Genomic DNA, 14,595 nt, shown 5'->3' with positions numbered 1-14,595 from the left:
ACATTTACATATTCATTAAAATGTATGACTGAATATTTCTTTAGTAATAGATACTAAAAATCTTATCCTAAAAGAGTGTTCTAGATACCACAATATTGGGCCAGTCCTCTTAAAGAAGTTAACATAGCCTCCTGAGCAACCTTGGCCAACCCACTGAAACTTTCTGAACATCAGTTCCCATATCTCAAAAAATATTTTGAATAGATAATCTCAAAAGTATGTTCTAGTTCTAAATCTTATGATGCTATTATCATGTTTACTAGATTCATATCCTCACCAGAGAAAGTGATATTTGGTGTAGAATAAACATATCATGCAACTAACATCCAGTATAGAGAGACAAATAAAGTCATGAATTTTAAAATAAGTTACAATTCAATTTCACAATTTTTTTACTTGAAAAAGTGTTTGGTTAGCTTCAAGGAAAGACGAACAGTAATGTTAATTTCTTGTAGCTTTGCTACTTTAGAAGGGCTGTCTGCATATTTCGACTGGGAGAAGATCAACTGGCTTTTGCAAGAGTCAATAGTAAGAGAATCTGCATGTTAAAGGTATTTGAAATATATCTTGAGTTTCATTAGCGTCCAAAAATTGGGATGTGGGAGTGGCCATAAAATGGGTATCAGATGATTTCAAGGTGACTGTAATCTTCTTCACTGATGGAGTTTGACTCAGTAAGAGAATGATGAAAGAAGAGAGAGAGAGAGAGAGAGAGAGAGAGAGAGAGAGAGAGAGAGAGAGAGAGAGAGAGAGAGAGAGAGAGAGAGAGAGCGCAATTATTGCTACGACTAAGTAGAATGCGATGTTAGAGTTCTCTTGAATCCCCAGAACTGCCTGGCTGCTGGGATTTGAGAGGATCTCAGGGATGTCAGCTACTGCCACAATAACACTGATAATAGCATAGAGAGATCTCCCCATTATTTGTCACTGTCACTATGGAATTCTGTTTGAGGATATCTTTGTTCAGGAATGTTCAGAGAGTTCTGATTTCCCCTGAGTGCAAGCTCACGGAGAAGAGCCCTGGCTCTGTGAACTTGAGGACAGCCAGACATTCTGGCCAGAGTCTGCATTCACTAACTTGGTCACCAGGTAACCTGGCTAGAGCCAGAGCTTGGTCAGTTCAATTCCACTGGAGCAATCCGTCGGGAAGGCAAAGTACAGGATTTGGGAAGTGTTGAAATTCTGATTCAGGACAGTCAGGAACACGTTGCTGCTGAGAGTTCCTGGCTGCCACTCTCAGTTGTACTTCCTTAAAAAAGTTCATGTCAAAGGAATGCAAAGCATAGAGTATATCTGTATCAGAATTAATGGAAACATAGGTAGAAACATATGTCTCCTGGAAAGTGTCCTCTATAATCGAGTAAATGACTTGGGCATTGTTCTCCAGGTCGGGATCCAGGGCATTCACTGAATAAATAGAAATTTCTCTTGAATTATTCTTTTGGCTGTAGGCAAAGTAAAATTACTGAGTGAAAAGTGTGAGGGGTTTGATGTCAACTATATTCAATGAAAGGTGAATATAAGTCTTTAGCGGTGGAGTCCCTCAGTCTGTGACAGTCTCTGTGAAGTTATACACGGAGACTTGCTCCCTGTCCAGAGCCCTGTCTGTTAGAAAACTGTAATAATTATGAACTGTTTTTTTTTTTTTTTACTTTAAAAGCAGATTCTCTGGAACTAAGCATGTAACATGACCATTCTCTCCAGGATCTGATTTGTGTAGATAAAAAAGGGAAATCACAATCCCTGAGAAATAATTTTCTGGATCTGCATTGATGAAAGAAGTGATGGTCACTTCTGGGGCATTGTCATTTATGTCCAGAACTGTAATCAAAACCTTAAAGGCACTGGCCATTAAACCTGCTCCATCTTGAGGTTAAATTCCCATTTCATAAAACTCTGATTCTTCAAAATTCAAAAATATTTGGTTTTTTATTTTACCTCTATGAGAGTCTCAGTGGAAAGTTTCGGTTGATTTCTTTTTGATGTTCCTAAAAGAATAGATCACTTCCCCATTGACTCCTTCTTCTGGGTCACTGGCATTCACTGTGAGCAGTCACACTCCTTCAAGTACACTCTCCGAAACATTCACACTGTACACGGGCTGAGTAAATACTGGCGAGTTGTTATTGAACTGAAAGACAGTCATAAGAATATGCATCATGTAAGAGCGGACCATATCCCCCATTTGAGGCCATGAGAGTGAGATGATGAATAGGCTCTTTTTTCCGTGTCCAAGGCTCCTTCCAGCACCAGTTCTGAATACTTGACCTCATTTATTCAGCTCTACACACCCAGAGAGAAGTGCTGATTTGGGCTCACTGATAGCTCTGAACTGAATTCACACTTACATTCAGGTCCTGCACAGAAGGGTATGTAGTTCCTAGAGTGATTGTTTTTTCAATAATTTTGAAGTCCAAATCATCTGGCCCAAAACGAGGAACGTTATCTTTAATGAGTAATACTTCTACTTCTATAGGATAAAGTTTGAACTTATCCTCAATCAGAACATTGAAATTCATCAGACACTGGGAGCTCTGAGCACAAAGCTCCTCTTTGTCTATTCTGTCCAAGGTCCCTAAATTATGGCAATAATAAATTATTTCAGAGCATCTGAAAACAATTTTAGATCCGAGTTCTGACTGTTCCTGAGTCTCTGACGCCAAATCTTTGGTGATGTCATCCATAAAAGAGCCCTTCTCCATCTTCTTGAAAACTGAGAAGTGGATCTGGACAGCCCCATGTTTCCACAGTTTCCAGAAGAAAGCAAAGCAAGACTGATGTTCTGCAATCGCGCTTTCTGTGTCCAGCAGTCATTGCTATCTCTGCCGAATTCTGTTCCCCCCCCCCACACACACTACTTGTGTCTAAATTCAGCTCTTGGATCATCTATGTCCGGTCGAGTATCTGCAGTCAAATTCAGGGTGCTCAGAAGCTGAATCTTTGTGCTACTCCAAATCTTTTTATTTCATCGGAAGATTGTGTAGCAGAGAGGAAAAGGCTTTCTCAGATTGGTAACCAGCGATGTCCAGAGTCCCAAGCAGCTACTTCAGGATTTTTGAGAGGATGAAATAAATTTTATTTTGCATTGTTTTTCTTCCTAATCATTACCTAGATCTTTTTTTTTTTAAACATTCTATCATTCTCTATGAAAATCATGGATGGACCAAAATTACATTTTCATTGTTTCAAGTTACAACAACTTCATAAGAAGTTCTCAAAAATGTTGATAAAATTTTAAAAAGAACTTATCTACTTTGTGTGTGAGATTTTATTTTATTTTTTGGCCCCAAATCCAGGTATCTGACAAAATTTCAAGTGAATTCATCACTTTTCCTTTCTAGAAGAGTGTCATTTAGAAAGCACTCCCAAGAGGTCAGACTTCTGATAAACTAGTAAGCCTACTTGTGGGAAGTTAGAAGATGTGAGTTGGATCATTGTAGTTCTCCCATTCCTTACTTGTTTGACCTTAGCTAAGGTCTTTTTTGGTCTTCAGTTTAAGGTCTATAAAGTTAGGTGGTTGGACTAGGGCTTTAATTCTAAATCTATCGATTGTAAAAATTTTAAAAAAGAGCTTTTTTGTCCATGTTGTCCTATATGTTTTTTGGACTCTGGTAATTTGTTCAAGAAGATTCTGGCACCTTTGCTTCTACTACTTTTAATCTGAGTAAGGACTTTATTAAGGTTTTGAAACTCTCTCCACTTAAGTGTGTCATAATTTTTGACTCCTTAAAGATGTGCTTAATTTCTTTTATTAAATTTTTTTAGTAACAAAACTCATCATAGCATTTTTTGAAAGCTATGAAATAATAAGGAACCTCCCCAAACCAACCAATAAAACAAAGCTACACAAAAAGTGGCCACAATGACAATTTATGTATTGTAACCCTTCCTTTACATGGTCTAGATCTTTGGTTTCATCATCTGTGAATGGAGCTCCTGATAAAAAAAATTCTCTCTACTGGAAAGTTTGTTAGTTTTAAAGAGTTGCCTGAATCATTGAGAAGTTAAATCATTTGCCCAGGGACACATAGCTCATATGACAGACAGAATTAAACATAAGTCTGATTGTGAGGTGGACACTACAGCCACCAGAAAAACTGCCTTTTTCTTGGGATCTTATGATTGTCATACTTATAGTATGACATCAGAATCAATTCAGTCCAATTCCTTCATTTTACAGATGAGGAAACTGAGGCTCAAGAAAGTTCTTAAGGTTGCACTGGTAACAATTAATAAAAACAAATCCATATGCATTATTGTTAGCAAAATAGCCTCAATATCACTCTTAGCATTTGCTCTTAATTTTGCTGTTGTTTGATTTTCTTTTCTTTATGTGGTATAAGTAAAAATATATTTTTCTCTTTTGCTTGTGCTTTTTCATTATCTTCCCATGCTTTTTTTGCATTTTAATATACCATTTCATACAACTCATTTTTATTTATTTATTAATTATTATTATTATTAAAGGAGGCAATTGGGGTTAAGTGATTTGCCCAGGGTCGCACAGCTAGGAAGTGTTAAGGTCCTCCTGACTTCAAGGCTGGTGCTCTTCAGAGCTGTGCAATTTTTCAGTTTTTAAGTAACTTTTCAGGATGTTCTTTTAGCAGTTTAATAAAGAAAAAAGAGTAGTGAATATTTTCTCTGCTCCTCTTCCCTTCAATATTTATAATTTTTATTTTTGTCATCTTTGCCACTTTAATAAGTGTGAGGTGGAATATCAGAATTGCTTTGATTTTTATTTCTCTAATTCATTGTCTTTTGGAGCATTTTTCATAGATTTCTTGGGTTTCACCCTTTGAAAACTAGTTGTTCATATCTATAGCTCATTTATCAATTGAAGAGTGTTTCTTTTTCTTATAAATCTGAATCAGTTTCTTAGCTATTTTGGAAATAAGATCTTCATCACAGATATTTAATACAAAGATTTTTTCCCCTTTTAATTGCTTCTTTTTAAATCTTTGCTTTATTAAGTTTATGCAAAAACTTTTAAATTTTATCTTCTTGATCTTCTCTGTTCCTGTTTAGCCATGAACTTCTTTATTATCTACAGATCTGATAATGAAATATGCTATCTATTACAAAGAGGTGATAAATTTGGGATTCAGAATGAAACACACACACACACACACACACACACACATATATCCAATGCGGAACTTTGTTACATTTCTTTTTCCTTCTTTTTTTCCCCCTTTGGGATGTGGAGTGGGGAGGTTAAAATAGGAAGATGAGGAATATTAAAATGTGAAATGTTGCATATACTTTCAGATGAAGCTAAGATGTTATAAGTTTTACTTTGCTACAAGAGACCTGTCTGGAAGTAAGAATAATAAGTAAATATTTATAATATAAAAACAAAATTGATGCTTAAATAAAAGCTTTCATCTGTATTACCCAGTGGTATGATATAAAATCTACTTATTATTTTTATATCTGAAAAAATCCAAAGTTGGAGTACTTTGTATGTTTGCAGCTTCCCAAGACATCAAGAGAAGGTATACAAAGGCAACTATAGAAATGCCTTAGGATAAAATCTTTGTATCTACAGTCCCAATGACAAGTTTTTAAAAATGTATTCAGTCAATATTTCTTTTGAGAAAAGATATTTTGCTATAAAAGATGTAATGTTAGTTGATGGTTCCAGAAGTGTCAATAATTTTTTGTAGCTCAACTGTAATCTTAGAATTCTGGAGTATTTGATTCTCCTCTCCATTACACAAAACCAATATTTTGCTGAAATAAGTTTGTCTGCTAAGACACTTTATAGAAGATGCAAAAAGGCTACTTTCCTGTATGGGAGAACCTATTAATCAAAGGGAGGTCTTAGAGCTGGAGATAAATTATGTTCTAATAGAAATAATTTGTCCATTCACTGATTCATTCATTTATTAATTATGAGATGCTCATAATTATATTTGGTGTTAAAAGAGATGAAAAAATAAACACTCTGGTTTCAAATAACTATAAAAGCCATTTCATTTTCATCATATGTAAAATGAAACAATTGAACTAGATGTAATTTAACATGGATTCATAAGCGGAGCAATGAATTTTCTAGATAACTTATTTAAACATGTTTCCTAATATGCCCTCATTGATACATTTTTCTGTTATTATTTCCCCCCAACTTTATAAAATTGTTTCTTGATGGTTTGATTGTTTTGGCACTGAATAAGTAAATTAATTTAGATAGAATTGTAATTTTTATTATGTTGGCTCAGTCTACCCATAAGTGATTGATATTTTTCCAATTGTTTGGCTCTAAACTATGGATGCAACTTTAATGCATGTTTAAAAACAGCTTTCCTTTGTCAGAAGCCTTCTTATGCATATTTCCCTTTTCAGGCTTGTCCTTTCCTGCTGCTGATCATAAAAGAGAATCCTGAAATTGAATGAGTAACAATTACCAATCTTTACCAATTCAAGGAACATAGTATTTACCAGTCAAAGGGAAATAGAAACTCATGACAGTGATAGAAGAAAGCTATAGTATCTAAGCAAAACATTTCAAAGATTTTTGAAACAAAATTGACTGAAAGTCTTGTACAAGCATTTGGAATCTGACTCTAAAAATGAAGATGAATTGAAAATGATTCTATTCAAGTTTAAAGACAAAAAGGAAGTTAGATTAAATAGTGGTCATAAAATTTAAAAAATATATAAATAATTGTTCAAAGATACCTGGAAAGACTTGTGTGAATTGATATAGTGTAAATAAGCAGAAGCAGAAGAACAATTCAAACAACAACAATTTTGTGAAGACAACTTTGAAAGACTTAAGAAGTCTGATCAACACAATGACCCACCATGGTTCTAGATTCTTTTCACTTTCTGAGGGATGATGCGTGGGGTGCAGAATAAGATATAATGTTTAGACGTGGCCATTGGGGAAATTTATTTTGCTTGATCATTTATATTTACTGCAGATATTTGGCTGCAGTGAGGAGAAAGCATTTTTGTTCACTTAAATTAAGTTATATGAATAAAAATGATGTACAGCAAAAACTAAGTGTCAATAGAATATGTTATTTTATAAAGAGACAAAAAATAAACATGCTGGTTTTTGCGCTGATAGATAAACTACTGAATCTTTTGAAATATTTGAAACTTGATAGATTAAAAATCCAGTATTAGTTATAATCTCAGAAGCCACAAAAAGCAATACTACTAGGTCAATAGGTAAAAATAATAGACTTTTGGAAAAGTGGAATTCAAACTTTCTCCATGGCATCCATTGATGCTATACTGAGGACATTCCTTCAACTAAATGTAGACCATGACTTTCAAGCTGACATTTCATGCTTGTGAATCTTTCGTACAAGCCTTCAGAAGTCACTGCCAAAGATCAGTGAAAAGACTTGATCATCTCATGTTTGTTCCAGCTGAGCTACAGTTTTAGTCATTTATGATTCCAGGTCTAATTTCAGAGAAAGGATGGTCTTCAAATTATGTTCCTTATCACAATAAACTTTCCTATTCTGTTTATCAAAAACACTTTTATCTACTCAAATTATTCTAATGGAGATTTATAGCTCATATGCTGTTGGGAGAAATACTACAACAGAGAATAATGGCAAGTAAGGTTAGGTAGTAAATGTAGAAGGGATCTTACCTGGAGAATATTAGAATCCTCTTTACCTTCAAGTAAATTCTGAGATGCTAAAAGTGGTCTGTTTTTCTCACACATTTTCTGACATATTAAAGTATCTGCACAGGCCTGTTGGGGAAAGAGTGTCTGGTTCTTCTGAGAGTGCATAGTGAGAGTAACCTCTTGAGTATGTGTCTGAAGAAAAGCTCGGACTCCATCAATTCCAACAAATTCTGAAACAGGGACACCAACAAAATGTCTAGTCCTCAATCTCAGCAGTTTTGAAGCCCTCCACTTGCGTATCCTGAGCGCTAATAAGACAATGATGAAGCCAAAAAACAGGCAGGACACGGCAGTCACAGCCAGGACCAGACAGAAAGTGAGACTAGATTCACTGGGGATTTCAGGATCAGTCAATTGGTTGAGATCTGAAAGAACCTCGAGGATACTGTCAGCCACAACCACTGTGACACTAACTGTGGCAGAGAGAGGAGGCTCTCCATTGTCTGTGACTGATACAACCAGATTCTGTTTGAAGGTATCTTTGCTTAGAAAGACTCGGGCAGTTCTAATTTCTCCTGTGTGTAAGCCTACAGAAAAGAGGCTTGGTTCTGTGGCTTTGAGTAGATGATAGGACAGCCAGGAATTTTGGCCTGTGTCTCCATCCACTGCCACCACCTTGGTCACCAAGTATCCTGGCTCTGCAGAGCGAGGAGCCAACTCCACTCCGGTAATACTATCTGTGGGAAATATGGGATATAGGATTTGGGGGGCATTGTCATTCTGATCCAGGATGAAAAGAGTCAAAGACACATTGCTACTGAGAGGTGGGTCTCCGGCATCTTGGGCAATCACAAGCAGTTGAATATTATGTAATTGTTCATAATCGAAGGAGCATAGAGCATAGATGACACCAGTGTTGGAGTTGATGGAGATGTAGGAGGAGAGAGGTGCTTCCTGGAGAATGTCTTCTGCAATGGAGTAAGTGATTCGGCTGTTCTCTTCGCTGTCTGGGTCTCGGGCGATTATGGAATATACAGAGGCACCTCTGGGATTGTTTTCTTGGATATACACAGAGTAGGATGCCTGACTGAAGGTAGGAGGATTGTCGTTAGTGTCTACCACGTTCAAGGAGATGGAAGTGTCTATGGAAAGGGGAGGGGTACCCCAGTCTGTAGCTGTCACAGTAACATTGTATTGGGAGACCTTCTCTCTGTCTAGGACTCCAACTGTTATCAATTTGTGATAATTTCCATAAGATTTGACAAGTTTAAAAGGCAGATTCTCTGGTATAGAACACTTGACACGTCCATTCTCTCCAGAGTCCCGGTCATGCACATTTAAAAGGGCAATTACAGTCCCTGGGAGAGAGTCTTCAGATACTGACTTCGTGAGAGATGTTATACTCACTTCAGGAACGTTGTCATTTACATCTAAGACTGAAACCAGGACTTTAGCTTTCCCCAGAAGCCCCGGACTGTCTTCGGCTTGTACTTCCATCTCATAAAGGGCAGATTCTTCATAATCTAGATTTTTCAGCGTTGATATTTCGCCTGTAACAGTGTTCATTTGGAAAATCTTTGCGGTTCTTTCAGTTATTTTCCTGAAAGAATATGTCACTTGCCCATTGACTCCCTCGTCTGAGTCAGTAGCAGTCACTGTGAGTAGCAAAGTTCTCACAGGTACACTCTCCGGAACATTCACACTATATACAGATTGAGTAAACACTGGCGCGTTGTCATTGAAATCAAGGACAGTCACTCGGATTCTTGTGGTGCCTGAGAGAACAGGATCTCCCCCGTCCGAGGCCCCGAGGATGAGATGGTGAATTGACTCCTCCTCACGGTCCAGGGCCTGCTCCAACACGAGTTCCGGGTATTTGGCCCCGTCTGGTCCTCTTTGCACATGCAGAGAGAAATGATGGTTCGGGCTCAGCTGGTAGCTCTGAACTGAGTTCACACCCGTATCTGAATCGAATGCTTCAGGGAGAGGAAATCGCATTCCAGGCGTTGCGATTTCACTGACTTTTACTTCCACTTCTTCAGTCTGGAAGTAAGGTTTGTTATCATTGATATCAATTATTTCTACATCCACTCCATAAATATTCGCTTTGTCCTCAAGAAGGATATCGAAATTTAAAAAACACCTTGGGGCCCCGGGACAAAGCTCTTCTCTGTCTATCCTGTCTGCAATGATTAAGCTGCCATTTCTGGAATTCAGAACAAAATGCTGTGTCTTACCTCTGGAAACAATTCGGGCTCCGCGTTCTGAAATCTCCTGAGGCTGAAGCTCCAGATCCGTGGCGATGTCGCCCACAAAAGACCCTTTCTCCTTCTCCTCCGTCACAGAATAACGAATCTGTGCGACATAAGATTCCAAAAGTATACCCAGGATAAAGCAAAGCAGGATTTGCCCTCTGAATCCATGGAACCTCAGCAGAGTAGCCATTTGTATCTGACACAAATTAGTCCTGTTTCCACCCGAGTGTCTGAATCAATTCTTGCCTCGTTTGAGCCGAAGGGAATAATTATCCATCAGAAAATGTGAAAAGCAAAGGGTGATGGTTTTTCCTGCAGTCCCAGGGTTTGCTGGTCTGATCTGTTAGTGTATTGTGATTTAGGAGAAGCGAGGGTTGATCGACTCTTTCCTGGATTGTTCTCAGTTATTAGGGAAGAGCGACGCCTAGAGGCCTCTGCAATGACTGCAAACTACCTCTCGATTTTTCCCCCAAGCTGTATCTAAATTGAAATTTATTTTTCAAATTAGGAAGAGTATACAACCTTTTTATTCGCACAAAATGTAGCAGATGTTCAACAAATATATAGTTGAGATGAGCACCTTTATGTATCCTATGAGGATGCTTAATTTCATTACTGCGGATACCTTGTCCCTTTAAGTTGTTCTTCATGGATTTATCATCTTGCTGGAGACCTTTCTTTTCTTTTCGTATCTAGCAGTACCACTGTAGATTTCAGACTGCCCGATTTTTTCTTATTCTTGTTATCACAGTAATTCATTTTCTTTTTCAGTCATAACATCCTCAATACAATATCATCTATTTTTAAAAACTCATTATTAAAAAACCTCACTAACTCACTTTTACAGAATTTTAAAATATTTAGATATATTTTTATTTTTGATTCTTCTCTTTCAACTTTATTGTTTATTATAGATGCAGTTATAAGTATAAGTTATTGAGTTGTAGGTGGTCACATGTGAACACAAAATGAGAAGTCAAATTCTCTCAGTGGAAAAGAAAATTAAAGGGAAAATGGTTGATTTTTCACAAGCTAAATACAATGGTTCTTTTCAAATGCTATTTTCCACATATATTGTTGCTAAATTTGTAACCAATTCTACGTCTATTTTTATTAATGTTGAATTATAAATTCTTATTTGGATGAGGTCAGAGAAAAGGAAAAGAGGAGGGGAGGAAGAGGAGAGAGGAAGGCAGTGTAGTCTTGGAATCATAAAAAAAAAAAAAAAAAAAAAAAAAAGTTTCCATTCAATCTCACCTCTAACTTTCCAGGATTCTCTGGCAAACCATAGATGAATTGGAATTTACTCTGTCAGGAGTGAGTGAACTCACCAATATTTCCTCTCAAGCTGCTATTGTCACAGATACTTCTCTTATTTGCAACAGGATTAATTAAGTGTCATGGAGCAAAAGGAGGACATGTAAAAAAAATGAGTTTCCTGAGTTTAAAGGGGCAGATCTATGGTTACTGAAGTAATATACTAATGGAGAATTTGTTGATGTTTTCGTTTACATCATTTCCAACTCTTCATGACCCTACTTGAGGTTTTCTTGGCAAAGATACTGAATGGTTTACCATTTCCTTCTTCAGTTCATTTTACAGATGAGGAAACTGAGACAAACAAGATTATTGATCCAAAATGCCTATTTCATAATTCCACAAGTAGTTTGAAGCCCATAGATCCAGTAGTCCAGTGTGTAGACCTCTGCATATAGAGAATGGAGGTGCTATAGATTCTGCTCTTTCATAGGGATCAACATTAAGATGAAATCCTTTAGAATAGAAATTGAAAGCTCTGATGTGTTCTATCTTATTTCCTAAGCAAAACACCTAGTAACTGTACTTTAAATCAGAAAATAACCTTTAATAAAATAACATGATTGAAAATGCTGAATTACCCATCAAAAAATTTGAAATGTTAATATTTGTCTCAAAGAGATAGTTCACAACACTCATTAGAAGCTATAGTATTTTTAAAAAAACATTTAAGATGTTTAAATTTTTAAGGAATTTAGGTATTTACAGAAAATCTGTAACAATAACACAACTAATTCTTTAAAAAGAAGATTCACAGCTCACCTTCTGAATGGTGTGTCATGGAGAGTCTTGTTATTCTGCACAGATGTGACTTGTCAGTTTAAATGAGATTGTCAAGTTCTTGGCTCAGCCCTTTTGATTTTAATAAGCTAAATTCTCTTTCCAAGATATGAGGCCATTTTGAGATTGTAAGAATAAGGCAGAGACCCTTCACCAGAATTTGGGGAAACTCTGGATGCAGTCCTGAAGCAAAGATGTCTAGGAAAACAGCTCAACACCTTAGAATTAGGATCAATGCCAAAAACTAAGTAAAACTACAGCTCAGAATGAGGTCCAAGGGCTTACTCCTCATCTGAGGCAGTGCCTCTTGCAGGCTTTCAGCAAAATAATAAAAATAAATAAATAAATAATGCGGAGACACAATAGTGGACAGATGGGTTGACCTCTATCCTGCACAAAGATCAGAAGGCAGTGCCCAACCTCATCTCCATCAAAGCCCCAACTGGAGATCCTGATTTTGCCCATTTGCAGCCACAGGTTATAGAGACCTAGATCTAGGCCTCTAACTCTGTCTTAGGCCAGTCAGGAATTGTTTCCCGAATTTGCGTTCAGCACCACCACCCAGTTGTCAGATTTCCGCGAGCAAGGTACCTTGTACAGGTGCAAAATAGTCACGTCTCAGGACTGAGTTGGGGATATTCAGGGCTTTGTCACTGTGGTACACAATGAAAATTTGCACAATTACATTGGCGCTGAGTGAGGGAGAGCCTGCATCATGAACCTGTAAAGTTAACTCAGAGGTATGGACTTGTTTGTAGTCGAAGAAGCATTGCACAAAGATGTTCCCGCACTAACAGATGTATAAGAATGGAGTTGCATTGGATCAAATTGCTGCTGAAGGGACACTTGAGTATTCTTTCTCCAGGTCCAGGTCAGAGGATGAAAATGATGAGACTTCCAAGGTGTTCTCAGGAAAGGGAAGTTAATTTAAGTTTGGAGATTAGTAAATGATAAGGTTGGAGGAAACAGGGGGATTGTCATTGACATCAGCAATGTACAGGGCCAGAGGTTTTGGTTTGGGCTTTTTTTTTTTTTTTTTTTTTTTTTGAGGACAAAGGAAGCTTTTCCTTATCTGTGGCAGTTACCTTGATTTTATAAGTTGGTATCTCTTCTCAGTTTAAGGTACTCCTTGTTACCAGTAGGTCTTTCACTGGGAAATGTCCCTATAAATAATAAACCATGTGGTCATTTTCTTTGGATTCTAGTCTTGAACACTTGATGAGAACTATAACTGTTCTGGGACAACAGAACGTGATTGGTGTTTCTAGTAAAGATTTTTATTTTCATCCAGAATTTCTACAAGAATAAAAGAATAAAAACGTACACTAGAAACACCAATCACGTTCTAGTCATTCTTGTAGAGTTCTCTATTGTGAACCACTTGACTTTGTCATCTTTCCTATGGTTTTAGTCTCTTAGAAATCTAATCTTCCTTTTATTAATATTTTTTTCTGGTAATAATGTCGAGACTAAAAAGGGATTTTGAAGCCTGTCAAACACTTTTTAAGCCTTGTATAACTCTTCCATGGCCATCCTTCACAGCACCGAGTCCCACAGCCAGGTTCTCTCTCTGACTGACTGTAGACATCTTTGCTGAAAATAGGGGAAATCATCATTGTCTTCCATATTCTTGTATTTCCATATTCTTGTCATTTTGGTTCAAAAACGGGAAATTATCGTTGATATCCTGTATTTCCACATTCAAACAGAAAAAATCAAAAGTTTTTTTTCCCCCAGCACTGTTTTGGAATTGATGATATTTTCCTGTATATGTCCTCTCGAACTAATCTCTCTTTACATAAAGATTGTCATTCAGTTACACTCACAGTAAAATAATCCTTTTCGACTACGGAGAATAGCCTGAACTTCCGAGCTGGCAAGTCCCAATCCTCCAGACTTAGATCCTTGCAAAGATTCCTCATCTTTGTTTTTCCCTAAGATTCTATCTCCTCTGGAATCAATTAATTGATGTGCTCGGAGAGCGGGACAGAACAAAGACTCCTAGGGAGCGAAGTAACAAACCTTGTTGTTCTATCCCTCTTATACGCGCTGCTCTTCAGTCCCCTCTTGTTTCAATCGGCGTTTCAGGAGTTCCTAAATGCTGCATCACGAATCTTTACTTTGACTGTAAGCTTACATATCAAAGAAGAGAGGTCCTTTCATCAGAAACGGCAAATCCTTTGATCTTGGGGCAGAATCGGAGGAGCAGCCAAGCCGAGTGTATGAGTTGCAGCTTTCCTCTATTACGTGTTTGCTGAGACTGCGCAGTAAATCGTCCAGATGGAACTCAAGGGCTCTTCCGCTCCTACTCAGGTCTGGCTGGGCATGGGCCAACAGTGACGCCCAGGGGTTCAGACTCAGAAAGACGATAGCGATGAGAAAGTAATAAAAATCCAGTCATCCCTTAAGGCCTGGATAATTTGGGACAACTAATCACAAAACTTTAGAACTTTAATACTGTGGCAAGAGAAACGTATTTCAACGAAAAGCTTCATTCTGAGGAATAAGGGGTTATAAATTCTTTTGTATTCGGTGAAGTAGGATAAGTGGTTATCCATTATACATATTTGCCATTAAAGGAAATTTTAAAACATTTTGTAGCTTAAAAAAAAATCCTGGATTGGGCAAAGTAAATAAAAAGGACACATTTCC

The 14,595-nt window shown here is 37.2% G+C and overlaps 1 protein-coding gene across 1 annotated transcript; it reads right to left on the bottom strand.

Annotated features, from left to right (window-relative positions):
- Positions 1–6,648: 6,648 nt before the first annotated feature.
- LOC141556820 (protocadherin gamma-A4-like) lies at positions 6,649–11,069 on the bottom strand. The gene has a single exon (XM_074291619.1). It carries the CDS (start codon positions 10,034–10,036, stop codon positions 7,556–7,558), a length of 2,481 nt encoding a protein of 826 aa, XP_074147720.1. The 5' UTR covers positions 10,037–11,069; the 3' UTR covers positions 6,649–7,555.
- Positions 11,070–14,595: the final 3,526 nt, after the last annotated feature.

This window comes from Sminthopsis crassicaudata, chromosome 2, assembly GCF_048593235.1.
Source record: "Sminthopsis crassicaudata isolate SCR6 chromosome 2, ASM4859323v1, whole genome shotgun sequence".
NCBI classification, from domain to species: Eukaryota; Metazoa; Chordata; class Mammalia; order Dasyuromorphia; family Dasyuridae; genus Sminthopsis; species Sminthopsis crassicaudata.
The sequence above is the reverse complement of the archived record's forward strand: the minus strand, read 5'-3'. Positions and strand labels throughout refer to the sequence as shown.